Raw genomic sequence first — 27,696 nt, 5'->3', positions numbered from 1 at the left:
TTATGTGTGGTCAAAGTTTTTAACCACATATTTATGTTTAAGAACTATATTTCACATTAAATAATATGGAAATTCCTCTGTTTTGTAAGTCATATGGCGTTTTTGGTTAAAACAGTTTTAAAATTGTGAATTCCACCTTTAAGCTTAAGATTACATTTGTGTTTTGAATTTCATATGGTGTATGTTTACTTTGAAAATTTAAAAAGAAAGAAGTGTTTTTAACCTCCAATAATATGGCTATATCTTTGTTTTGTAAAAGTATAAGAAAATACTTTATTGACGTAAAAGGAATATAAGGCGTATACACTATATATATCATAACAAGATAAATAACATAGTAATGTAAGTTTTAATTTTCATTTCATTTAACCTTTATTTATACTCGAGAGATCACTTGAGGGGAGGGATTTGCAATGATGTTAAGTCAGACAAATGCAAAGCAAAAACAACATACACAATATACAAAGCAAATAGGCCTACATCAAACACACAACAACTGATAAAGAGGGGGAAAAACAATTGAAACATTTAGACAGTAGTAAGCTATAATAAGTGATGTTCAACAGTGAAATTATAACAAAGCTCTGTGGTTTGGTAAGATTAAAAAATGGTTATACTGCCTTTATTTTGAATGTTGTCACCGGAAGTCTTGATTCTGGTACCCAGAATACATTTGAGAAGATCCACACGCATGCGCACTCCCCTAATCTACATACAACAATCCTAGCTGGGCATCTCGCGCTGATCTGTTTTTGCAAAATATTATCGACTGATTCACGGTAGGTAAACATTCATTATGTTAAATAAACACAAATTCTTGTCTGTGGACTGTTTTTAGGAATAAATAGTTATTTCACCGATGATAATTGGAGTATTTTCCAAACAAAGCCCGTCAGATGATATTTAATTTAATGACGACCGTGTAGGATATTGGCCGTTGTCATATAGATGCACAACCACACACCTGCATACTGTGTTTTCTGATTTCAAAGGTAGGCTAATTGACAACAGCATCAGTATGGCATCTGGTGCATATCTGCAGGCGGCGGTCCTCCTGCTGGCGGTCCAGCTCCTCTGTCTCGGTGCAGCCGATGCGGAGCAGGAGACAGGGACTGTCATCCCTGCCGAAAGTAGGTTGATTTAAATTAGAGGGTTGTATTTTATTTTAGCTCGTTCACTGGAAGGTTTTTCAGGTACAAATACACCCGAGGCGTGGATTTTTTCATAGTCTAAAGATAGCGGGTCCCCAGTGGGGTTTCATAGTGGGAATTATAGGTCAGCCTAATTGGTGTGCACTTTATCATCGCTCCTAGGTCCAAACAATGTACATTTTCTAAAAGGAAAATAAGTATGCTTTTGTTTTTGAAACACCATTGGTAACTGCAAATGTTATAATTTTTTCATAAAAAAGCGTCAGTCTTTTTTTCAATGTTATATTTACTATTTTAAAGTTAAATCAACATAAAACTTGACTATGTAGCCTACATTTTAAAAGGTCCAACTTGATCAGCGATGGCCAGTAGTTTATGGCTTATATTAGCAAACTTTATGTAAATATTGCTGTCTGACATCTCTTTATTTTCTCTCGCTTATAACAATTTTGACATTTCCTTTTATATTTTATATAATTGTATTATTTCTAGGTCGCCCTTGTGTTGATTGTCACGCATTCGAGTTTATGCAGAGGGCACTGCAAGATCTAAAGAAGACCGCTTTCAACCTCGATGCCAGGGTAGGTCAAGTCATTATCTTGTCAGAATTTCCTTTTTAAATTTAAATTTTTTACGAAATACTTCATCTCACATGCCATCAAAGTGTTAAATGCTCATGAGTCTATCATTTAACAATTTACACACATTTCATATCTTGGATGATGATGACTGGATGTAGAGGTTTCATGATATAATTTCATTTAACATACTTATGTGAGCTCACGAGGTATGATTTTAGAATGTTTTATTAATATATATCATACTTGTGCTAATTAATTATTATATAATTTCCATAAAAAAATAAATTGTAATACATTAAGAAGTGTATTGAAGACATAGTCTGAAATTGCCTGCCAAAAATATCAACATATATAGCAGTTGTAAATTAAGAATACCCTTTAGTTTAAATATCTTAAATAGTACACCAATTCCAATCGAAGACCAATCGAAATGGTCAGTGTCTCTGGTTTTACTTTTAATAGGTATGTGTTGGAGCAAGTATTCATTCGTTTTCCTTACAATTATAATACTGAACTTGGCAAATATGTTGACTCTATATATACATTATTATTATCTTAAAAATAGTAATTTATGGTTAAATTCATCAAACTTTCCATAATATTTGTATACCCCCCCAAAAAAAATCCACATAAATCCCTGCATTATAATGCACTAACTAATAATAACCTGTAATTGCTTTGATAGGGACCTGCTACTTGTTGATAAGTATTGTTATTTGCAGTGTCAACAAGAAAATCCTTTAAACTCAATGAATAAGGTTGTATTTCTATCTTATCTCATTTGATGCATTATGTTTTGATTAATGATCAGTTCATCTTTGGAAATATGCACACATACTTAAAAGATTTGGGCTTTTTTTCAGCCCTCAGTAGTGTCTGCGCTCATCCCAACAAGTTGGATTTAACCTCCTTAAAGAAGGCAGAGTAGCACGTATGTTGCCTGAGAGGCTAAATCCAGGATGTAAAAAAAAGAGGCACAAATTGAACAATTCGCTCAACTCAGAGCCTCTACCATCTGGATTTTGGTGGTATGAAAGTAAGAATGTACACAGCTTTATGTCCTTTTAGTTAATTAATCAAACTTAAACATTTGAGACAAAATAGATTTTGAATATCCACAGTGGGAATCGGGCCTTACATGTTTGGCTGATGTTTACATACTGTAACTTGTTGTCTTGTCCACTGCAGACAGAGACGCTGGTGCTGAGGGCAGAGAGGAGGGCTCTGTGTGACTGTATGCCCACCAACTCGCTGCGCTGAACTCACCTGAAGACTCTTCCACCTGCCACCAATGCCCCACAAACTGAAAACGATCGTGATCTAAACCTCTGGTCACGCCCAGCTGTTTTCATCTAAACTTATTCACACAATAGGCACTTTATTTTCTTTTTCTCGTATACCACTATGGAGTAAAGCTTTGATTTAAAATCACGCAACATAGGGCATGTGATTGTTTAGCCTTAACTGGGATGACTTTTTATACCACTGAGGTTTTACATTGTGAAATACAAGCCTGTTCAATTAATTTGATTGTTTTCATTGTCATAGGATTCTGGTCAGTTCTCATCTGTGTCCTACGAAGCGTTAACTATTTTGTTACTTTTTAAATGTTGAATGTGTTGTATGAGATTAATGTTTACCACAATTATACACATCAAACTGTAGCATCAGGTGGAAATGATTTAACTGCTCAAAAACAGTTCTATAACTATTTAAATAAATGTAATTATCTTAGGAAATAGATAACTGATTTTTAGGTCTGGCTTCTTTTGCAAAAAAATTGAAAGAAGGCTGGGGTTAACATATTAGAGGAATTAATTTCCTTCATAATAACCATGAAGATGTTATTTCAAAGAAATTGTCGAGAAAGAAACGCGTTTTATCAGAAGTTCAACAAAAAAGAAAAGAACATTTATGCGAGAAAAGCGTACTTGTAAGTTTTGATTTAGCACAGCACTGTAGCATGAATTTACAGCACTTTCTGTTAAAATAGATTGTATGTATAGATTATGTATCTGTACACGGGTACGTGTAATGAAGGTGTCTACAGACTTTGTCTTCTCTGTCTGATAAAGGTGTATGCAAGTGGTATAGTATCAAATGATCTGCAATATCGGCAGGGGGGGGAAGGATGGGAGGGGGGTACACCGGATAGAGGAATGGTTGCTTGTTCATGAAATGTACTTTGTAAACAAAATGTTTCAAAATCCCCATTTATTGTCTTTATGTTGTACTTATCAATAAAAAACATTATTTATCTGTCTGTTTTTTCCTCTGGCTGGGACTTCAATTACAAATGGTCAGTGTGATCTGAAATAAATAAGCACCGTATGGGTTTGTGCTGGGATCAATATAGAGACACATTTATTCATTCATTTATTGTGGTCTTAGCTAGGTCTTAAAGCTCAATTGTAGTGTAGCACTGGGATAAATGTCGAATGTGAATGAAGGGCTTCAATTATAGATTATTTTTATTGCAGATTAAATATGGTATTCTTTTTTCTCAATGATTAACTATGTACGAGACAATATCATACCCAAGTCTCATGCATGCTGTAAGTGGTGTTTGAGTTGAGTTTCTCTAACGATCATAATCTAAAAAAAAAACGGCGCTCCAACCATACACCACGAGCAAATATATTCTGGTTCAACCCTCTCAAATGACAGTATTAACTACTTTTGTCATTGCAATATGTCTCTTTGATTCCCAGGAAGTTGTAATTAACTATGGTTGAATAGGCTCCCTTTCTGATAACATTTGCTCTTGTGATTATTCTAGAGCAACACCTTGAATCATAGCACTTCCTCTCTGTGTTCAGTTATTCAAGGATCAACATTGTTAAAGCTACCAGAAGTGTAGATTACCTCATCCCCCAGCAAACACAAACACACACACACACACACACACACACACACACACACACACACACACACACACACACACACACACACACACGCACTTTATTGTTATACAGCATGGATTACATTACAGCAAGAGAGAAAAGCTGCAATACCCATATATGTACCAGCAGGCGGAGCCCTAAGTAAAAGCAAGCTCCCAGCTGTGTCGCAGTGATGCAGCACTCTACATACTCTACTTCCCAAATAGTTGCCTATGTAGGTGGGATAAAATACTGTAAATTGAGACAAAAAGAGGATACTGAGGCACACCATTGTCCCACAGGCGCCTGCAGTAACCTGGCAGCAATCTAAGCCCAGAAGCACCAACATGTACTGCCAGCACTTATGAGGTAAATCCCCTTATACTGCAACACAGCGCACAAAGCAACCTTACCCAGGACACCCCAACTGTGTTGCTGCGGCAGCTTAAATTTGGAAGGCTTTTTTGGAAGCTGTGACTGAGAGGGCTGCAGGGACGCTAAGTATACACCGTATCCACGTTGTCAGGCTGTCTTTCTATCTCTCTCTCCCACGCACTCCCTGGCTTATTTTCGCTGCAGGAGCATTTCAACTTCATCTGGTCCTGCAAAGCTGACTAAAATGATCTCGCAATATTTTTTTTCGCTTTTAACCATCGTCTTTCTTGGGCAATGATTGGACCTTGACTCAAAAGTTGGCTCACTCCACTTAAAGGTGGAGTCAGTGATTCTGGAGAATGCTTGTTGTCAAAGTATTTGTTTTCAAAATCAGTGAATATCTCCTCACAAACCGCTACCTTTCTTACTATGTGTGTGTGCTGAAAGAAAATACAGTGTTAATTACACAGCAAAGGCTATAGCCCCTTTTACACAGCCAGTGAAAGCCGGGAATATGCCGGCCTTTCGGCCCTCCGCCCTGCTGTGTAAATGCGACAGTTGCGGAACGAGGGAAGAAAGGTGCGAGTGATCGTTCCGGGAATTTTACTACCTCGGGGGGTAGTAAGATTCCCGACACGATCAGTTCCGCCTCTCTGTTTAAATGCTCCAGCTTGTTGTTGCGGAACAGGGGGGCGTTTGACGTTCCATAGTCTACGTTCTAAACATGCGACCATGTTAGCAGTTGAAGGACGTGTGTTTAACATTAACCACGGCGGCCTGATGTCCCGTAAAAATCACCAAATAAAAGGAACGGTGTATAATCTAGCTGATCATAAGGTCCGTTGCTCAATCCAAACCCCCGCGCTTCATTTTGCAGAGTGTATGAGTCTATTTCTGCCCAGGAGAAGTTGTACAATGGAAAGCTAGGCTAGGCTAAGTAAGGGATAAAGTATAGCGAACGGGTCACTTGCTAGAAATAAAGACCGACAAGCTGAAGCAGGAGCCCGACGCGCAGCGGAGGGCTCTTGTTCAGCTTGAAGGTCGACCTAGTAACGGGGAATAGTCTGCTCGCCCCGCTAGACTGTCTGCTTCAGCTGACTGAAGGCTCCGGCTCAGCTGTTAGCCACAGAGCTACTGTTTTGCTAACACATTCCGCCGCCGCTATTATTATCCTAAGTCTGAGCGTATATCCACACTTTATTTCTGTCTACAGTAATGTGACTTCACACACTGTGTGTATGTGTATGTCTGATTGGCAGATCGCTGGCCTCACAAAGAGACTCGCTCACAACCAACCTGTCACACACACACACACACACAGAGGTGAAGCGGTCGGATTGATTTAGTCAGTTTGGTTAACTGTCCCAGTGATGTTGGACTCAGCGCGTAGCGAGATCAACTGGCACATCGTGGGGACAGTAAAATACGGCCCTCTTACTGCAAGCTCCAGCACTTCTGCTCTCAATTCACCGGCCATTGTTGTTGTTGTAAAGCAGCTGACCGGCGCGGCGCTAAATGTTTACGTCACACCTGACGCTGTTTACAAGCACCTCTTTCATTCCGGAGCGCTGTGTAAAAGGGACTACTGATGCGCCAGCAGGCCGGCGTTGCTTGGTTCTGTGTAAATAACACAGAAGCAAGCAAAGCCGGCATATTGGAGTGATGTTGTTCCGTCAATATGCCGCAATCTCTGTGTAAAAGGGGCTTATGTTGACTGGTGTGTAAACAAAGGGGCCTACCTTATCTAGCAACACACCAGTTTACTAGGAAAGGTAGCGTAATTTTGACAGAATCACTGACTCCACCTTTAACTGTGGAGCTTATTTAGCTGACCAGAAGGAAACCCAGTTAGGTGTATCTGAGGCATGTCAATTTGTACTTCAGTCATGTGCTCTGTACTGTACAGAATGGATACTAGGAGTGGAAAGGCCAGAGGTCAGTTGTAGCGCAAAAATCATAGATAGTATATAAAAGGCAAAAATGCATAGTATAGTGATCATCACAAAACTATCAATGGTGTGCCGAAAACAAAGACCAGCAGCTGGTGTGAAAACGGCAAAGAAAAAAAAAATCATTAAATAAATAAAGCTGTTCACCAGCTGGTAACGACTCGGATTCAGACAACATACTATTTAAATTATGTAAAGTCATGATATACTGTACATTGTATCAAGTAAAAAGGAGTAGGATGATGAAGGGTGTTTCAGGTATTCAACACAATGAATGTTGGTTTACAGTTGGATAATACATTTCACCAAGTATTTTGCAGGTTGGCACATGTGACTAGTTTTCCTAAGTTATCAGTGCTCCATCATACAGTATAATTATGTATCAATATGTTTTCAGTACAGATTCAGTTTTATGTTTATGAGATCAAATTTGGTCAAAAAATACCAAGCTATTATTTATATAAAAATATTTTTATTATTTATTTTAAAATATCTCGATCAAAAATATCGTAATTGCCGCAACTGAGGCCCGCTAATTTCAGAACAATGTAAACAAACATTTCTCATGTGAAATAAGAAAACTGACAAAGACCAAAAGAACACACAAAGAGTAAATCGCACAGACACAGTTATATTTGATGCAGAGAAAATCATTTTATTTTATGAGTCAGGCTTTTGTGTAAGACAATACCTCTGGAATTAAATGGTGGAATGGTATTTAATGTACATGATTATATTGTGTTATGTAGTGTCTTGCTCATGACGTAACCCACGATGAAGATCAGGTGTTAGTTGGAGAACTGCAAAGGAAAAGCAGATACAGACATGTATATGGTCAATCAATAGAAATATAATAAATAATAATTTTTTTCTCTAAATGTGTCCATTTCCCAAGAAGTTAGCTGCCATGTTTATGTCAGAGTTGTCTGAGACATTCAGTCTCACAGTGAGCTCTACCCAAGCTGCCCAAATGTTCTGATCCTCGGTCGGCTGGACAATATGTTTTCAAATATGGAGGAACAAAGTTGCGAAAATCTCCCACAGTATCAAGCTTTGCCTCGTTCGCCGCACCTGGTGCTGCACTGATCACAGCCACAAAACCAAGGACCAGCAGCAAAATGTGTGCCCTCATTTTCTGAAAGAAATAATAAAACTTTACATTAATATAATACAGCGGTCTAAAAGTATTTAGAGCTTATTTTGTTGGGTAAGAATAAAGAGACAAATAAAAGTACTGTACTCACTTTCAGTTTGCAGTATCTCTCACAAAGGACTTCAACTCAAATCAGGAGTAGTTAGACTGTCTGACTGAGGAACTTCAAATGTGCTTTTAAGATAAATTCAGTGTTTGTTTGGGACAATAGCCCAAACATCTTCCAATGAAAAGTTTAAGTTTCTAGTTTGTGACAAACAATGCTCCAAGGCACATGTCAATATACAAATGACATGTAAAGTACATGTCAATATATGTTTCCAACTGCACTGCGAGGTTAACAAGATGAAATGACTTCTCCCCGGAAGAAGCCGTTTTTAAAAGAGCATGTGGACACAGTTACGTTCTCGAATAGCACATATACAGGTCACAAAATGCAGATGTACTGCCGAAATTCACAGAAATTAACAAAGGGTTGAACAAAAGCAGGATTCTCATTTTCAACCAATTTAGATCAGCTTTGATGGCTAAAACAACAACTTTTGTTGGCAATTTTGTGAGCTGTAGCTAGCCAAACTATGTTTGCTCCATGTGTTGCTGGAAAACACTGTCTGAATTGTTAATATGGCTTTTCGAACACAGCCAAACATTGCTTTGTGCCTCTGGGCTGTGACCACAAGAGGGAGACAGGCCTCTGGTAGTTAATGGTGTATAGCAGATGTGACATACACAATTTAGCTGGCTTTTATCTCAGTTCTAGCTGTGAAAGGAAAAAAGAAATGGACAGCATGATGATGATAAAAGGAAGAAGGTAGGGGGCAATAGACTGGTGGTCGGCCAGGCAGAGTTTAGCATGGTATTTTTTTAAATATATTCACTTAAAAAAAGGGCAGATCTGTGAATGATATGTGTTGGCATTTTTAATGTTTTTAAAGTGACAGGGGATAGAGTGTATGTTTGTAAAAAAAAAAAGTGTTCATAAGTCTCAATTGACATGTGACAACCATTAGGCTTGACCATTTGTTAAGAGTCAATAGGCTCAGGCTGCATTCATGTTTTTTTAAGACTAATTGCTACCTTTTATGAAAACACAGTTTGTCGTATTTGCACTGCAGCAATAGTCGGCATGTTCCCATCACTGTTTACGATAGTATTCATCCCTGTAAACAACTACATGTGTATTGTTTTGTAAATAGCGTTGTTGCATTCACTGGCTCTCAAAAACAATTACAATGTCTTTTAATATGAAACAAATTGAATAGATTTCTAAGTGACTGTTGGGTAGTTGTTGTAAAATTATTTATCAGCTGATTTGCATCTTAAGACTGTTGCTCACCTTAACCCATTTTATCCCATCATGGCTGATCTTATTGCTAATGTGTCGGTCAAACCCTTCTCTGGTTCCAAAGAAGAGATTTAGTGATGAATCATGTGTTATAATACATATGTGTTGGGTAAATGTGTTGACCACAGATTGAATAATATGCGTCTTGCCATTAAAATGTTCCCACACAGAGAAGTACCTTCCAGCTACTTTAACCTGACCTTTTCAGCATCCCGTCACACCATCATCTCCAAAACCCTTGGGACCAATCTATGGATATCCCCTCAGACTGCCAAATGTAATATATACAAAAGCAGTCTATTTCCATATCCAAGCTAGAGACAGCCTCACATTTGGGTATCTTTATTAACTTTGTGACTTACAATACACTTCCTTTTTATTTCCCAAAAATAAATGCTGCTGCATTGGAAATATAAAGAGAGGAAACAAACTTACAATCAGACACATCATACAAATGTCTTTTTACTGTTTCATTGATTTTCTTTTATATGGCTTGTCATAGGAATCAAAATAGTTTCTCATAATTTGCTTCCTCATCCTCAGAAATGACAACTTTCCCGTTTATGTGCTCTCATTTCATGGTGGCGACATAACCGACAGCACTTGAAGGTAACACTGCCAGAAGTCTAGGGAAACTAAACGCTGCGCATGCTCAGAGCTGCACCTTCCACCCGGTCGGCATGGTGAACCCGGGTGAACCCCGTTGCAGAGCAGGTGCTGATGCGTAGAAAACCATCTTTCTCCCGCATTTTTTTAAGGGAATGTCCAGGTTGAACAGGGCGTGTGAGGACTTTTTTGACTGCAGGTTATCAGCCCCCCGCTGCTCTACAGTGGGGAGAGAGGGAGAGGGAGGGGGCATCTTAAGGAAGAGGGAGAGGGGGTGGAAGCCGCCTGATCAATAGCAGATTGCATCTAATGATCCAGTTCAAACTAGTTCTGCTTTAAATATCGACTGTGGCTCTGCGAAGTTTCACACGTCCATAAAGAGCTGCAGTTTACGGCCATATCCTCAATTCAAATATGAACTTATTTTTATTAGATATTTTTACAACACTTCTTTCGAATCTTTGTTATTAACCGTAAATGTCAACTACACCGCCTTGATTTCCTGACCATTATATAAAAGCACACGCATATCGAAGCACTTTAGTTCATGAAAGCTTGGCCAAATAAAATGGGTTAGTAACGGTTTATTCTTAGGGAGTGTCGAGGGACAACAAAGAGCAGGATCGAGCATCACTACCGCTGGCGCCAGTCGTGCGTAAAAAGTCATAGTTTTTTTCGGCGCAGCTGCTTAATGAACGGTGCGTGTCGCCAATTGATGGGATTGGAGGTTGAAGATGCAATAATGTACATATGAGGAGTGATGTACGACAGAAGTAGGGTGACACAGCGAAGGGAAGCCGGGGAGGAATCACTGCAGTGCAGCAGAGCTGTCAGTCAACAGGCATAGGAGGCTGCAAGCAGGCTACTATGAGCCTGTAGCGTGCAGCCAGACTTTAGGGCGACCACCAGATGCATTTAAAGCTTTATAGTGTCCTTTCTTTTCCAATCATAACAGGATTTACAGTTGTATGTTTTGTGTCAGGGTATGTCACACACCTCCATGTCACAGTATATTAGTACTACATTATTTATCTGCGCAACGACCGAGATGTCCACCGAAATAATACAGGTATAAGCTCTGACAAGAGTCCAAGGTAAACGTCTAACTGTTTGCACTTTGAATTAAGACCTACACATAAACTATAAATATCTTTATGCTCCAACCTTTAATAATAAATCGCGTAAGAGCGTTTTAAGCTGAAGTCTGTTTCTGGGAGTTCCTCCGGCTTGACGCATCGCCCCCGCCTTGCGCCTTTGCTGCGTATAGCATCCTTTCTACAGCGATGGAATATCTCAACAAAACCGGGGATCCTCCTCATTGAGACACATAATGAAGACAAACCTGTTCAGAAACAACGTCTCTACGCAATCTCACCATCACAACCCTTCCTCCTCAGGGGCGCGCACACACGCGCACACGCGCACACACACACACACACACACACACACACACACGCCCCCCTCCCACCCATCAGATGCAGAGAGAGCGACTGTGGCTGTCTCACCCTCCTCTTCCCCAGTCCACCAGCATATAACGGCGCACCGCTTCCACCAATCTGTGCAGCGAGAGGACCACCCCAACCCCTGAACCTGAATTTACCCGCCCATCCCCGTTTATAAATACTGCTTCAATCACACCGGCAAGTCTTGGTCGTCAGAAACTGCTCAGGGTTGCAGCAGAACATTCCCCCTACGTCTTATCCCCCCATTCATCGTTTCTCTGTTTTTTAAGAAAATCTCACGCCTCACCCATTTCACTCTCATTCTTCACCCCTTTCTCCCCCGAAGTGCAGTTGTGTTTTTGTGCGGCCAGTTGCATGCATTTTTCGTCTCCCAAAATGGTTTGCGAGACTAAAATTGTTGCGGACGAACACGATGCTATACCTGGGACCAAAAAAGATTCGATGATGTGGAGTTCTGCTCCGCCCAGCGCGGCTCTGAACCCCGCTGAAGCCAATAAGGAAGTGAGGAAAGATGCGGTTTTTATCCGCGAATTCGAGCGAGGTGATCAGGAGGAGGTGCAGCGCATCTTTTACGAGGGTATTATGGAGAGGATACCCAACACGGCGTTTAGGGCGCTCAGGCAGCAGCCCAAGACTCAGTTTTTGTATGCTCTTCTGACACGTAAGTACCCTGATTAAGTTGCATTATCATTCCCCCAACAGTTTACAGACCAATTTCCTTAAGGAATAGATAACTTCAACGTAACACCCAACATTGATTATGTACACATAAGTTGTCTCTGTCTCTTTTTCGCGTTCCTATGATGTTTGCATCTCAATGTGATTTATTTAAGGAACTTGTCATGAATCCCAAACAATTCTAACATCTCTCTGCACTATCTGGCCTTGTAGGCGATGTACAGTTAAGTGGAAGTTTGTTGCAGCACCACATCGTTTCGGCTCTCTTTTTGCCGACACACACACACACACACACACACACACACACACACACACACACACACACACACACACACACACACACACAAACAACACACACACAAGTTACAACACACACACACAACCCGGCATGTTGCTAATCATGCAACAAAAGGCGCATGGTGCACGTGTATAACCGGCGGGCCTGCTGATGATGTGATGACATGCCGGTGCCGAGAATGAACGAGTGAATGAATTTAAGGATTGGCCGACAGGGTGCGCGCAAACTTACCACAATAAAACACCGCCACCCCTCCGCGCACCCCAACACTATTTCTCCTGGCCCGCTTCTGCAAGGTGGCCAATGCGCCATGTCACTGCACTGACTTCGTTTGGCTTTTGTTGAGATTTGAGACTCATGTGTATCGTGACAGGCGCTTTTACGCACGTCAAAATTAAGCAAGCTGTCACCTACTCAAAATCTACAAAGTTTGGCAATAAAACAACCAGCATATTGACTCAAATTGGCGTTATTCTACTCGTTTAAGTCAAAAAACATGATAGTCCTGCCTTTGAAATCCCCGTCTAAAAATGATATTTCTCTGCGGTCTGAATGTATCTTAGTGGTGCTGATAATTACAATAGTACAATATTAATTTGGCGTCCACTCCCCTCCAGCGCTGATCTTTCAGATGCAGTGGAGTAAACTAACTACTTGTTTATTGCATGCCACGCAACAACATGCTATGCAGCATCCAGCCTGCTTTTTTTATGTTTTCCTGAGCGCCCCCCAGCGTCACATCCGACTAATTACTCTATTATGGACTGAACTGCTTTGATGAATTCAACTCTAACGTGTTCTCTTTACTGAAAACTTAAAGTTTAACCCTGTCAAATTGTGCTTCTGCAGCTACTCTTCACAGTTGGAGCAATCTTACTTTGCAATCAAAATGTTCATATTTTACCACAATAAGATAATCTGATGGAATTGTTTCACATATTGGTGCCTGCAAATGTATCACATATTGCCTGTGATATTGTTCTTCTGTGTCTTTGCTGGGACAAATTCTGCCAAAATCAAACATGTGGTTCTCTTTTCTGACAGGTTTCGTTTATTTTTCTTCCATTTCTCCATAGTAATGTGCTTTTACGTGACCCAATCCGTCACGCTGACCTTCTGTGCACCGCTCATTCTTATGGGTGCGCGCTACTACTGCAGCAGAAAAGTTATCCAGAGTTATCTGGACTATGCTCTGCACACCGACATGGCTGACATAGAGGCTTATTACATGACACCCACAGGTAAGACAAGGGAAAAGTGCCGCCGTTTCCAACCTAACGAGATAAACACACATTGACTTGTTCGTCAGTTGGTAATGCTCCACCACCAGTGTTGAGTTACAAAAGGAATGAATTTGAGTGATGATAAAGATTAGGTATAAAATAACTCTATCCACCATTACTTTAAAATGCTAGGGCCTGTATCTTTGCTGAAGCAGAAAAGTTAGAGACAAAACCTGCAAAAATAATTATCGCAATTATTTTGATTGATATTGAGATCATGATTATTCAACACAATAATTACATTAACTTTAGAATCATCATGCATTTAGTCATTTATTTGAAATTTAATGGAAAAGCTGTCATTTTAAAAATGGATTTCCTTGACCTGGCTCAAAGGCTCAACCTGACTTAAAAACATTTATAATGTAAGGGTTCATTATCTTATTTTTATAATTGTCAGAAGACGAAATTGCAATTGCGATTAAAATTCTAATATATGCACCGGTGAAGCTCGGCCTGTACCTTTTCTACGGCAGGAAAGTTAAAAGGCAAAATAACATGAAAAACGAGATGAAAGGCAGCGTGACGGACACATACTTGAAACTGTGTCTAGAGAGTCTTTATGCAATCCAGAGGCAACTCATCAAATATGCAGGTCGTCTTCTCTACTCTCCTTATCCCCCACCCCATCCCTCTCTTTCTACTCCTTCCTTCCCCCACTCGCTTCCTCTCTCCACTTGGGTACGGGGCGGGGACGGGAGGGTGGGGGGTGGAGGTTGCATCACAGCGCTATTGATCGCCCCAAAGAAACTGCTGATACACTTTTCTGCTGTACACCTTGATGTCGGCAATGCTCATTTCCTCCACTGAAGCTTTTAATTGGAAAAATCAATCCACATCGTCTAGTGTCGTCTCCAACTATTCGTTCTCCTCGGGAATTGAGTGTTGGATGTGTGAGCGAGGGTCGACCACAAACACATGACACACTTTCATACATCCCCCTCTGGCTGGCCTGTAACTGCTTCTTGCACACGTTTATCCCCTGTTAACCCAAACCATGTGTTCAATATAAAAAGCAGGTGTTAGTTAAGCCAGTCAATTGGCTGTCCTTTGTCTCTTTCTCTCTGACATTGTACCCCTTGGACCCCACTGCACACACAATTGCAATTTAGCATTCCCATTATTGCCGCAGGGCTGCAATGCTTTAGAGGGGGTCAGGCTCCACTGCTCCAGCACAATGCTAATGATTATATCCATGCAAACGGAATGGGACCGGGGAGGGAGCGAAAACACCTGGGAACAAACATGGAGAGGCACCGCTCACGTCATTTGTTGCTGTGTGTTTGTGTGTGTTGCGTTGTTTGAAGTGTGTACAGCATGGCATGGCACTGTAGCACGTAGGAGTGTCTGATAATAGACCAAATGTAACATGTGACGCTCAGTGGAGAGCTTGTTGAACTTAAAAAAGCCCTGAAAACCCACTTTTACCCATAAGCTTCATGATTACATATATATATATATTTTACCAAGGCTAGAACAGGTTTGGTTATTTTGTGTAAGACATTTTTACGTTTGTGTTTTTTTTCTGTGCTTTTTTCCCTGGAAAAAGGTGACATCATTTATTTCAATGCACCAATCGGAATTTTGAGACATTTGAATCAGAATGTGATGACAAGTTGTACGTTTTTTTTTTCAATTTTGAAGACTAAATTGAAAGCTACACCTAGCTGAGCATTCTTAATAATATTCAAAACGTTTTTGTTTTGTTTAGCTCATTTAGTCATCAATCGTTAATGTTACAGAGAAACCACACGTTCAGGGCCTTTAAGCATGTATCCTGTCATCATCAGTAGCAGAACTAGTTACTCTGTTTTGCAAACTAGCTTCAATTACACAAGGTAAGCCAATTTAGCTGTTCGTATCCACCATAACTAAGGTAGTGAGACTGTCATTGTTTAAATTGCATTTAAAGACTAAAGGCTACATTGGTCATCTTTCAGACAACTGCAGATACAACTACAACATCTAAGAACACAGTTCCTACAACAAACACTAGTTACTGTAGGAACAAGTGAAAAAAGTAATTGTCTCTGTAGTGCTGGTTATGTTTAGGTATGTCTTAAGTTAACACAGGCAACATTCAAAATAAACTTAACAGCCACAATAAAGATTGATAAATGTCCATTTCTGGTGTGTGTGTGAGTTGTATGGGAGGGTTTGAGAGTCTACTGCGTGTGTATGACATTTTTAATATCTTTTGGAGCTTAAGACAAAAACATTTGGCCAATTTTTAAACAATTGGCAAAATATGAATTAATTTAGCTCCAGTGGAACAGGCGGCTGTGTATTAGAGGAAGACTAACTGAGCTTAATGGAGCCGCATGTCCCCGTACACATCCAACGACAAAATCAATACTCTTATCTCCTGTGTTTGTGTGTGTTGTGATCACTCACTCTGCTGCCACTTATGGCCAGCTGTCACCTCTTTCATTTGCCACATAAAAAGTGTGTGCGCGCGTGTGATTATGTGTGTGTAGGCAGAGAGGTTTTAAAGCGTATTGAAGAAAAAAAACAATGGTTGGGAGTATAAATTCACACGATTGTACATAAATCATAAAAGCTAGTTTAAATTTTGCGATGCAAGAGTCTGTGTTTTGTTCGGCAGTGGCTGGTGGTGTGAAAATGTCATTATATTCGTCTGAATCGTATGTGCACACTGCGGTGGTCAAAGCCAAAAGAGAAGTTTTTCTTGGTGGCAAAACACTCATCTTGCCTGTGTTATCAACACAAACTCTGCTCAATCTGGTGAATTGGACAATGGTGCAAACAAAACATGACTTGTTTTGTGGCAGTTTAATTTTGTACAGTATTTGTGAATGGAAATTCATTTTAAATTGACATTTGATTTAAAATTCACTAGGTATTTTTTACCCACAAATATGATCTGTTAGAATGTTTTTTTGAAACATGAATCCAAGGATTTTGTTGCTGCACTATAACGAACAAGCTCGGATAGACTAGAAAGCAGGCCTGAAGACCCATGAGCTACTAACCGAACATAGTTTTTTCAGCCTCCCTTTAAGCATCTAAAATATTTAAGTCTACCTATGGTAATGACACTTTACCGGCAACGGCAGCAACACACACCAGCTTTGTAAATATGATTGCTATTTAAGTTTGAGTTGGCACTACTACGACTCTTCATCACTTCATCCCAATAGAGACGGAAAATCTACTGTAAATACAGAAAAAAACTGAGGATTCCCCTCATGTTCAAGCATTAGGTGGATGCCATCGCCGCCCCCCGGCTCTTTACATGCTCAATCACTATAGGTCAATCCAAAGCAGCTTAGTGTCTAAAAAGTGAATGTAATATAATGACACTGAGCCAAATCCTGCCTGGCTGGAAGTGACACCCAATCAGTAATACTGGCTGTTTAATGAGGCGTCATGGCCACTGCAGTGCGGGGTCCCATGAATGCAGGAGACATTAGAAATACTTGCTGGTCAATCTCAATGTAGCCGTTTGTGTGTGTGTGTGTGAGTGTGTGTGTCTGTGCGTCGGGAGGGGTTGAGTTTTTGTTAGCAGTCTTCAAGGCGAGAGAGCAGCTTCCTCTCCCAGTACCTGCTGTGCTTATTTTAGCTCTAACCGACAACGAGAGGCAGAAAGACAGAGAGAGGGAGAGAGAGAGAGGGAATGTGTTAGCAAAAGGCGGGGAGAGTGTGAGTGGTAGAAAGAAAACGGGGGCATTTGGGGGAGGAGTGTTCTCCTCAACCATAAGATATATTTCATGCGTGCGTGAGAAATAAACACTTGGCTGGTTAGCACACAAACAAAGGGATCTCCTGGGCCTATTTCTGGATCAGACCTTAGATTAACAAGGCCTCCCTGTTGCGGTTTCAGCCACTGCATTTTCTTTCTCTCTCCCACCTGTTTCTCTTCCTCCTCTACTCTCGCTCTTCTTCTTCCATTCCTCATCTACGCCGAAGGTGCAGAGGTGGTGCTGCCGTGGCCAGGTTATCCATCATCCTGGCACCCAGGAAGTGATGCTTCCATCCAGGCAAAAGAAACAGCCTTCAGTGTCTTCCAAAGGCTGGAAAAAAACAAAGAAAGAAATGTAATTTACTATTCATTCAATCATTTCGCGGTGGCATGAAATTAAAAATTTTTTTTTCTTCTTGTCTGTAGGTACGTTGTTTAAATTTTAACAGCTAACATTTAAATTATACATATTCACAGTAAACTAAAATGAAGTGCTGAAACAATTATACAGATATTTCCCCGCTAGTACAAACCGAGAAACTGGAGAAATAACTAGTCACTAATCACTTCAACTGTACACTGCAGGTACATCACCATGTCTCTTGTTCAATTTAAATCAATACCAAATAAAGACACTCATTGGAAAGAGTGGATGACGTGTCAACAACAGCTGGATTATGTGCAGCATTGTGCATTTTCTCACTACCTTAACTCTCTGCTGAAGGATCGCAATGCTTGTTCATGACCGATAAGCAATTTTAAAGCCTTTTATTGATAGGTAAGTGATTAATAGTGTGCTCTATAGATCGAAAGTGACTTGTGTGGTTTGAGCCAAACCAGCTCTGGTTGTGTGTTTACACAGGAACATGATACATAACCTAGGTCTAGGTTTAATAGGTTAGTCACTTTTAGCAGGTTTGTGTGAAGCCCAGCCTGATGACCCTTCACCCTGGGAGTAAGTTGGGGGGTGTCAGGCTGTAGCAGTAGCAGCCACATCAACAGTGGCATAGTAAAATGGAGAATTTGTGTAAAATCTGGGCATGTACCAGCACACTCGCACACTAACAAGCATGACGTGTAGATGCGTTGATGGGCAGGAAGGCAGTAAAACTTATAGTGAAGGGCCAGGTAATGAGTTCTTAAGCTAATGAGCTAATGGAAAAGTAACGTGCACGCTGTGGAAGTGTGAGTGCACCATAGGTCAATGCATCATTCTCCTTTGCATATTGGGCTTAGCCTGAAGGCCAAGTTGATGGCAAAGGCTTCCTCTACTGTGAATCTAGCCTTACACACACATGGATTTTTTATTTTCTCTAATTGCGCTGTTGTGTGTACACATCTGGAAAGTGTCCCGCGTCTAAGGGTCATCTCCTCTCACCATCATTTGTCCGTGACGGAGGAAGAAACTGCTGATGCATTAGCTATAGGTGACAGGCTAATCCATATACTCCCAGCATTCACTCTGACCCGGGGCGGAGGGTGTGTCTGTGTGTGCGATTTCATGTAAGGTCATAAGGAAGGGTGTGTGGGTAGTATAAGACCAGACAACACTGAAAAAAATCACTTTCAAAAGAGCATTAAGCACTTCTTTTAGAAGTTAGGTAACAGAACAATAATATAGATATATTTATATATATCTATATCATATATATTTTGATTTGATTTACTATTTCCAACTCATTTATCATCTGTCAGGGTCAGATTAATCAGTTTTAATTCAGAACCATTCATGAAAGATAAATCACTGGTGCTTAATGTACCATACAAAAATTATTCACATGCTACGAGGAAATAGTAAAAATGAACACTAATTGTAACACTACAAAGAGTAGAGTCAAGTCACTTATGGGCTTTTGATAGGGCCTACACCCAAACAGTGCTCAGGGCAGGTGCCAACACACTGCACACCGCGGCGGTTGGCTGCGCGAATCGCAGGTTCCGCGCCGCATGATCATATTGGGTCATATTGTGTCCGCTGCCCGACCAGTGTAGCCTTCTCCTACTCTGGGGATATGCTGGCGCTGGTGCTAACCGGTGCTGAGAGCACCAGTCTGCTGTGCTGATGGTGCTGAGAGCACCAGTTTGCTGTGCTGATGCTGCTTTACCCAAGCTTACCGGTGCTAACTTGGTTCATACAGCAAAACTGATAGCTGTACACAGCAGGCAACAGACACATAGGCTATTCACAGAACTTATGGGAGCAAACTGTGACTATTATGTTTTCATCCATCTTAATTTCCTCTGTCCGTCGTCCCGAAGTGAGTGACGTCGGGAGGAGCTCAACGCTGATTGGCTATCGCGGCGCGGCCGGCGGCAAAAAGTTCAATATCTTCAACTTCTGCGGCGGCTACGCCGCCCTGGCCGCGCGAACCGCTCGCCGCCGGCCGCCCATTCGCGCGGCGGCGCTCGAAATACATTGACTTTCTATGTAAACTCGCCGCGTGGCTGTGTGCAGTGTGTTGGCACCTTTAAAGCAGTGAAGGTCTAGAAGGAACGCTTATCAACTGAATTAGCTCTTGAGGTGTCATCTGACGGAGGAACGGATAATCTTGTGTGACACCATGAAAACTTGGTATGTGTGTGATCCTTTAGTTTTTGACAGGATTCATATCGCAACATCAGCCAGTATTTCACACTCCAGCACACGTGCACATGGTGTATATTAATATCCCTGTAGAGTAGTCAAAGAAATTAGATCTGCCGCATTAAGAAAACAGTAATCAGAGCTTAGCGTGTGTGTGAGAATCATTATGAATGATTTATTTCCAAAGCTCGCCTTCACGATGCACTGTGATTTATGTCTTGTCTTGAGATCATCTGTTTTCTTCAGGACCCTTCCCCCCTCTTTGTAATAATGGTACATTTTCTGTGCACCCTCCCCCTCGTTCTGTTTGTACGCCCTAGCAGCAATAATGGATCCTTTCAGGCTCATCACTATTACTGTTAACACAGATGCCGCGCCCCCTTCTCCTCCTCTGCTCACTTTATCTATCTATCTATCTATCTATCTATCTATCTATCTATCTATCTATCTATCTATCTATCTATCTATCTATCTATCTATCTATCTATCTATCTATCTATCTATCTATCTATCTATCTATCTATCTATCTATCTATCTATCTATCTATCTATCTATCTATCTATCTATCTATCTATCCATTGTCCCTCTTTCCCTTCTTTATGTATCTCCTCTTTCTGAGTGAGTAAGATCATTCATAGGTCTTTCTGGCTTCAGTTACACACACTTAAATATGATAGCAGTGCCATATTAACTCTGTATTAAGCTCTACCCTTTAGAAATGAGCTGCTGTTCTTGAGTAACAGGGGGCTTAGTGACTGGATCAAAAGCACAACAGGGAAAATGCTGGGTCTCATTAATTCGCTCTGTCCAATTAATCTGTGTGGCGACTTGTGGGAATAAGCAGGTTCTCCCCTTTTGAACCGTTATCTGCTGTTTTTTGTTGGAAGTTTAAAAAGAGAGTAGGACTGGCTTGTTTCACTGAGATCAACCCTTCCAAAATCTTAACATTTACACTTTTAGGTAAGGCTAGTGTTTTTTGTGGGAAACGGAGTCTTATTCATTCCCACCTTTGTATCAATGTTGTGGTAACATGCAAGACCAGTAAGTAGCTTTTCCCTTATGAATTGTTACGTGCAGTATTTAGCAAAAAAGGAGAAATGTTTATCTAAATTGTTCTCCTCAGTGTTGAACCACTTGGCCACTTTTCTGTTTCCCCAAACAGACAGACATATTAATGTCTCTGTCTACTGTTTATTCTCATGACAACCTGCCAAACTCTCCACACACAGAGAACGCAGCCTGTCATGTATATGTAGAGAGGAAAAACTAATCTCAATCCTCTCACTTTGTCTGTTTTGCTCTGTAGAAGATGTTAAACGGAGACTCCCTCCCCCATCCTGCACCAGCATGCTAACATGATGATAACATGCTGATGTTAAGCAGGTACGATGTATGCTAACAATAAGCTAATTTATACTATAGGCAAATTAAAGCTAAAATGTCCATGATGCTAGATGGGAAGTTAAGGGGCACTTTACACGACAACACGAAACGGTGCAAACGCGGAAATATTCCCGCGGTTGCACTATATCATGTACATGAAAACAGCAAACGCAAGCATGAAACCGCAAGTTTTTGAGATCACCTCCCAGGGAGGATTTTTTGGAAAACACAATGGTTTTGGTTTCTTGTAAACACCGAAACCATTTTCCCTGGTAACGCTGAGGTCACGGCTCCACTTCACGTATGCATAGTCTATAACATTTGCTGTCAAAATACCCACACGCGAGTTATAAAGTTAGAAGACAACATAACATGCACGGTGTCTCCACGGCACCATCACTGTGATCAGTGGAGAGTGTCGTGCAGGGCTTAAATAGGCCTATAACACTCGCCAATTTAGTCTATAGTCTATTAGCAAGTTATTGATACAATGCACCCGCCACTTTGTCTGGGGAAAGATTTGTGCTCTGCCGGTTTTTCTAGCAAAATAAACGTGTGTAGCTTCTATATGCCAGGGACACGGCTCTCTCTACATTAAAAAACACTATCCATAGTTCAGCGCGCAGCGGTTAAGTTACTGTTCAACAAAAGGAGCATTAAGGCTACGGCTTCACAGTAAAAGCATTTCACTGGACCAACGTGAGTTGACTTTTATTTTGAAGTACGCCTAACAGGAAAGTAGCCGCTCACAAAGCCCCTTCACTACCAGCATGTCTTCTGTTTTCACGAGTTCAATGCGGTGAAATAAGAGGACAGAAAGCTTGTCATTTACAATACTTGTAACCCCAAGCTTACACCAACCGCTTTATGAACATTAGTGGCATTAATTTTCAGTTACAGTAAGGTTTTATGCATCAAATTGTACCGGAAAAGCTATCTACTACTACCTTGTACCGCCAACTGCTGGCCTGGCATGCTTACTACAGCGATTTCGTCCCGTTTCCTCTGAAAACATGTGTACGAGTGAAGATGTCAGATAAATTGTGTCTGAATGGGGTTTTTTTAAAAACCAAAAACGGGAAAACTGTCACGTTTTCACCGTGTAAAGTGCCCCTAAGGGTTCACCAAAGTTTTCATTAGAATCCCCGTAGATGTGATATTTGAGTCTGGATTTCAACGTATACTGTGTACAATTTTCCTAAAAAACAAACAACGCATAGAGTCATACAAAAGCTCCAAGGCTGGTCCCGACTCCCGACCTGCAGTGATGGTTTCAGCCTGCATTGTGGACCTGCTGTGATAAGGAGTTGGCTTGTTTTCTGTTAGAGCGGCTTACTAGCAGGGGGTTAGCTTTGGTTAGCTAACTGATTTATACTGATATATATCTCCTGCTGGAAAGTGTCTAACCTCCAGCGAATGTTCCCCTAAGTGTCGAAGAACCAGAGCGGGTGGGCCTGTTCACAAAACACAGCCAACAAACGCTATCTATGCAACATACAGCCATAGGGAAAGGGAAGCCTGAATATAAAAAACACATCAACACATGCTAGTGGAGCATAAGTGATTATTGAGATGAATAATTTTTGTGTGACTCTATACATTGTTTTGTTTTTAAGTAAAATCCTAAGCAGTATACCATTAAGCGTTGAAATGTTGTTCTTCCCTTGACCAAGACCTCATTGTCCCTTTATCTCCATCTTCCTATCTCAATGGAGTAAAGTTCACAGCAGTACTAATGATAGCTCTAGCTTCACACGGCCATGCAGTTTAACAGCAGCAGTGTCACATGCAGCAGATGTGAAGCCGTGATGTCAGGAAGTTTAGAGGTCAATAAATCCTACTCAGCTATCACAAGAAAAGCCGAGTCAGAGGGGGGAGGACGGACAAGGAGAGATGAGATACATCGATGGTGTTTAATTGTTCTCTAAGATTTAAATGATGTTGAAGACACAGTGTTAAGTAATACACATAGTCTGTTAAGCAAAAAGGTGAGTGGCTAGTGTGCTTTCCTGTGTCGCCCTCATTCTCAGGTCAGACAGATGGTCAGCAGGGCTCTATGGAAGTGTATTTCCCCACCCCTACGCCTCCGACACACATGCACAAGTATAATAATGACGACAGAGTACTATGGGAACTGACACTCCAGCTTTCACACCTGCCTATAATAAAACATCATAGAATTAGTGAAGGCGAAGGGCTGGACTTTCATTATCCAGGAATGGAATGTAATATCTTTAAAGACAGAGAAGAAAGAGAAAGCTACAAAAAAATGTATTGGTAACTTCAGTTGTGCAAATTTCTCCCGCCAGTATCTCCATAGATTGAATCTACAAACTCTGAACTAGGGTAACAGGATGCAATACGTTATTTCTACTTATTCAGCGCAATTGAAGTAGCTATTTATTTGCCAGATTATGATTTAAATCCACAACTCCCAAAGGAGATTAATCAAACACCGGTTACAGCGAGTCACCAAGTGAGGCCGTGCCCCTGTCTAGCCATCAGGGCGGGAAGTACTAGGTTTTCCTGTTGCCGCTGAAGCTTAAATATGCAAGTTGTTTGATTCAGTAACAGAAGCCTGCGGCTCAGCTTAACGCAGGCCCGCAGCAGCATCAAATCCCTCCTAACACATGGGGCATGATGTTAATGTCACCGCCTGTTTGTTTGTGTGTGTGTGTGTGTGTGTGTGTGTGTGTGTGTGTGTGTGTGTGTGTGTGTGTGTGAGATTCGGTATAAATAAAGCAGAGAAAAGGTAATGTGTGAGGACAACAAAAGAAAGAAAAGGACAAAAGCAACATTTTCACTGACCGCAGGTCTCCCTCTGCCAGTTATGAAAAGAATCAATCTATAACAAACAGATGGCATTTTAGTGCACAACCATGTAACCACTAACAACAAGTGCTGTAAATACTGCTGACATTGAAAGGAAAGTTTGTTGTTGTAACATGATTACGTAGTACATAACAGGAGGTTGAGCTGGTCATTTTCCTAGAAAGATTATGATCGGTAAAGGATATCAAGCAAGAGCACGCACCAACTCACTATGTTTGTTTTAAAAGCCACCTAATTAAGATTCACACGGGATTGATTTTAAAATATTAAGGTATTTAATACCTTTTGAATGAGTGAAGTTTATTTTAAATGTGTCTTGCCAGGGTAATGCAGGGACCATGAATAACAAGGGTTTTCAAATGTGTTAACATTCTTTCTCTTTAAGGGGCTTCTTTCTAGTTCTGAAGTTAAACATAACAGAAAAACAGACATTTCAACTAATGATGTCTGCAGACAAAAGAGGAATCAAGTTATTTAAATAAATGTTCTGTAGCTCAATTCACATAATATTTTCCTCACAAAGCTAGTAGCAGCATTATTAGTACTGAACAAAATTCCTAAGCGTCATCCTTCTGTGTCAAAGTGAACAGTTCAGAAGCTGCAGCACCAATATAGATTGATATTAAAACAGGTTGTTATCAAAGCGGTACTCTGGTGGAGGAGCATTGTCTGCTGACATTTTAATCTGCATTTGTCTAACCATGTTTGTCTGTCTGTATGTGTGTTCGTCTTTATCTGTACGTCTGAGTGTCTGATTTATGAACAAAGTATGAGCCGCTGGGATTGTTTAGTTATTTTCGGTCTTGTTTTACTTTTTACATGACAAAAATACCGGCAACACACTCCTTTAATATTGGAAAACGCCAAATTTCACTTTGATCTTTCACTTTGATTTGAGTTTATGGTGTGGTGTTGTGTTTTAAATCGCTCTCTTGCCAAGAGTTAAATCATGAGATTGATACAACTCTTATGTGCAGTATGTCCGTATGGTAAGTATGGAACTACCAGTTAGCTAAGCTAAGCACAAAGACTGGAAGCAGAGGGAAACTACTAGCTATAAGTGTTTTCCATTTTGTGCTGTCTTCATGCTAAACTCAACTGAGAGTTGTGTTTAAGTGGTATCTTTTAAGTAGCGTCGATGAACTTTTATATATTTCTGAAACAGTCTAACTTCTACTCTGAATATCATAATAACATGTAACAACAAACAATGCCATCAATACAAAGAACACTACTTTTATATAGTTTTCCTTTATGCCTTTGTCCTTGAACGCTCATCCAGGAACAGATGGCGTGATAAAAACACTACCACTTTTGTCCAAAGGGGCCTCTACAATGAACCCAAACTGAAAGTTCCTCGTAGCCACTTTAACAACAGCTTTTGCAATATGCTGCTGCTTATACAACCAACCTAATTATATCCATCCTATTCTGTCTTGTTTCTGTCAGGTTCTTCTTTCTGGGTGGCAGTGCTCGACGGACGCGTGGTGGGGATCGTGGCGGCACAAGGATGCGAAGAAGAAAACAAAGTTGAGCTGCGACGCATGTCGGTGGACTCTCGCTACCGCGGAAAGGGCATTGCAAAGTCACTTGGTCGCCGAGTTCTGGAGTTCGCCGTGCGCAACAACTATGCTGCTGTGGTCCTCGGTACAACAGCTGTCAAGTTGGCTGCCCACAAGCTGTACGAGTCGCTGGGCTTCCGTCGAACGGGCCAGAGCGAGGACTACAGGCTCCCGGGCATGAGCCGCTCGCCACTGGAGAGGCTCTTCTTCCAGATCCGCCACAGCCGCTACCGCCTGCAGCTCCGTGAGGAGTAAGGGGTGACAGAGAGAGGGAGAGAGAGAGATGGAGAGGGGGAGATGGAGAAAGAGAGGGACAGAGAGAGAGAGAGAGAGCAACGACCCTCCTTCACCCGAGAGCCCCGCATCCTCTCCTCTTGACAGCTTTTTTTATTTATTTTGTGTCATTAGAGATAACTTCAAGTACTACTTAACACTTTTTTAAAGTCACTAACGTTTTCATTACTATTATGCTTTTGTTGCTGTTGTTTTTGTATTATAGTTTTTACATTTTAAATAACAGTTTGTTTCCTTTCCTCTATTTTTATTAAGCTATTTTTTTGTACCTTTACCCCTCCCTTTTCATTGTGGGAGAATTTTTTTGGGGCTTTTAGAGAAGACATCCAACTGGCACCCCAACTAGGCACCCTCCCCAGCCCCCTCTGGTTTAGAGATTATGTGACTGATCAATACTCCCATTCATTACTATTCCACAATGCCCTATTTACCCCTCCCCCATTACCTCAAGCCTTCCCTTCCCTCGTTCACCACGGCAAAATTCAACAGACAGGGTTTGAGAGGAGGAGAGCAATGGATGGGTTGGGAGGGGAAGATGTGGCTTCCCCAAGAGCAAAACACACACAGAAAATAGCGGGGGGACTGTGTGTGTTTTTGTGGTAAACTACAATCATTATAAAAAAAAAAAAACTTTGCATTTTGTGTGGACAGAGAATGGTCCCACACACAAACCCACACAACAAAAAGTAATTTGGCTGTTAGCCATTCTCAAGAGAACATATTGAAGCACAGCGAGAGTGTGTTACTGACCCCCATAGTGAGAAAGAAGGAGGACAGGATGGTAACCGGAATATGCACTGTGTGTCCTGCATCTTACATGGATTTGAATCAACACAGTGCATCTTCCAAACACATCCTCCTCTACATTCTCCTCACTGATTGGATCCCGCATTCCATTCTATTGTTTTCTAAATCTATCATCAGTTAATAACTGCTTCTGGAGAGGGTCTCTGATTGGTTGAGGTGACAGGAGGGAGGAACTTTCTCGCTGACAGACCCCAAGATACGATATAGCTGCATGTGAGCTTGTGTGTGTGTGTGTGTGTGTGTGAATGTGTGATTGTTCAGAGTATGTGAGTGTGTTTCGGGCTACGGTCAGACGTTAGACTATGCCTAAATAGTGTATGATGAAGAATTAACCTCTCTTTATTTAGCGTGAACAGATACGCACTTTTCTTGCTATAAGTCAAGTATATTCTAACTGAATATTACTACTTTCTATGTGTACTTAAAAATTGTTTACCGGCTGAGGAAAGATAAATTCTAACATTTTGAATATGTTTAGTATTTGACTGACAATTAGTAATTTTATAACTTAAAACACTTATTACCACATTGTAATATGCCAATTTCACTGTTAAAACTATGACTATCACAAAGTAGCGGCAGTCTCGACTCCACATACTCCATCCAGGTTATTGGGGAACAACTTGGGCAAGACATGACTACTTGCAATACTTGCAAACCGACGGTACATAACTGAGCACAAAAAGCAAATATTTATTCAACCCAATATATTGGCATTAGTATTACCCATCCTCCGTGTATTTATATTGTGTTTACAGTAGAAAAC

General features: G+C 40.9%; 2 protein-coding genes across 2 annotated transcripts; both read left to right on the top strand.

Moving 5' to 3' along the window:
• Positions 1 to 702: 702 nt before the first annotated feature.
• nicol1 (NELL2 interacting cell ontogeny regulator 1) lies at positions 703 to 3,816 on the top strand. The gene is made up of 4 exons (XM_080052205.1): positions 703 to 783; positions 997 to 1,130; positions 1,644 to 1,732; positions 2,921 to 3,816. The coding sequence occupies exons 2-4, from the start codon at positions 1,019 to 1,021 to the stop codon at positions 2,990 to 2,992; spliced, it is 273 nt and encodes a 90-aa protein (XP_079908331.1). The 5' UTR covers positions 703 to 783; positions 997 to 1,018; the 3' UTR covers positions 2,993 to 3,816.
• Positions 3,817 to 11,859: 8,043 nt separating this feature from the next.
• Positions 11,860 to 26,084, top strand: nat8l (N-acetyltransferase 8-like; the record flags this gene model as incomplete). Its single annotated transcript, XM_080052541.1, has 3 exons — positions 11,860 to 12,166; positions 13,558 to 13,722; positions 25,717 to 26,084. 3 exons carry the CDS (start codon positions 11,860 to 11,862, stop codon positions 26,082 to 26,084), a joined length of 840 nt encoding a protein of 279 aa, XP_079908667.1.
• Positions 26,085 to 27,696: the final 1,612 nt, after the last annotated feature.

The sequence above is a fragment of the Ammodytes marinus genome (assembly GCF_949987685.1).
Source record: "Ammodytes marinus genome assembly, chromosome: 23".
In the NCBI taxonomy this organism is placed as follows: Eukaryota; Metazoa; Chordata; class Actinopteri; order Uranoscopiformes; family Ammodytidae; genus Ammodytes; species Ammodytes marinus.
This window is presented reverse-complemented; position numbering and strand designations above follow the sequence as displayed.

Bases quoted from the DNA above. Each gene is read 5' to 3' on its own strand.
- nicol1 (XM_080052205.1), top strand. From the start codon at position 1,019: ATGGCATCTGGTGCATATCTGCAGGCGGCGGTCCTCCTGCTGGCGGTC. The intron at 1,131-1,643 runs GTAGGTTGATTT...TATTATTTCTAG, and splicing joins GACTGTCATCCCTGCCGAAA to GTCGCCCTTGTGTTGATTGT. The intron at 1,733-2,920 runs GTAGGTCAAGTC...TGTCCACTGCAG, and splicing joins CTTTCAACCTCGATGCCAGG to ACAGAGACGCTGGTGCTGAG.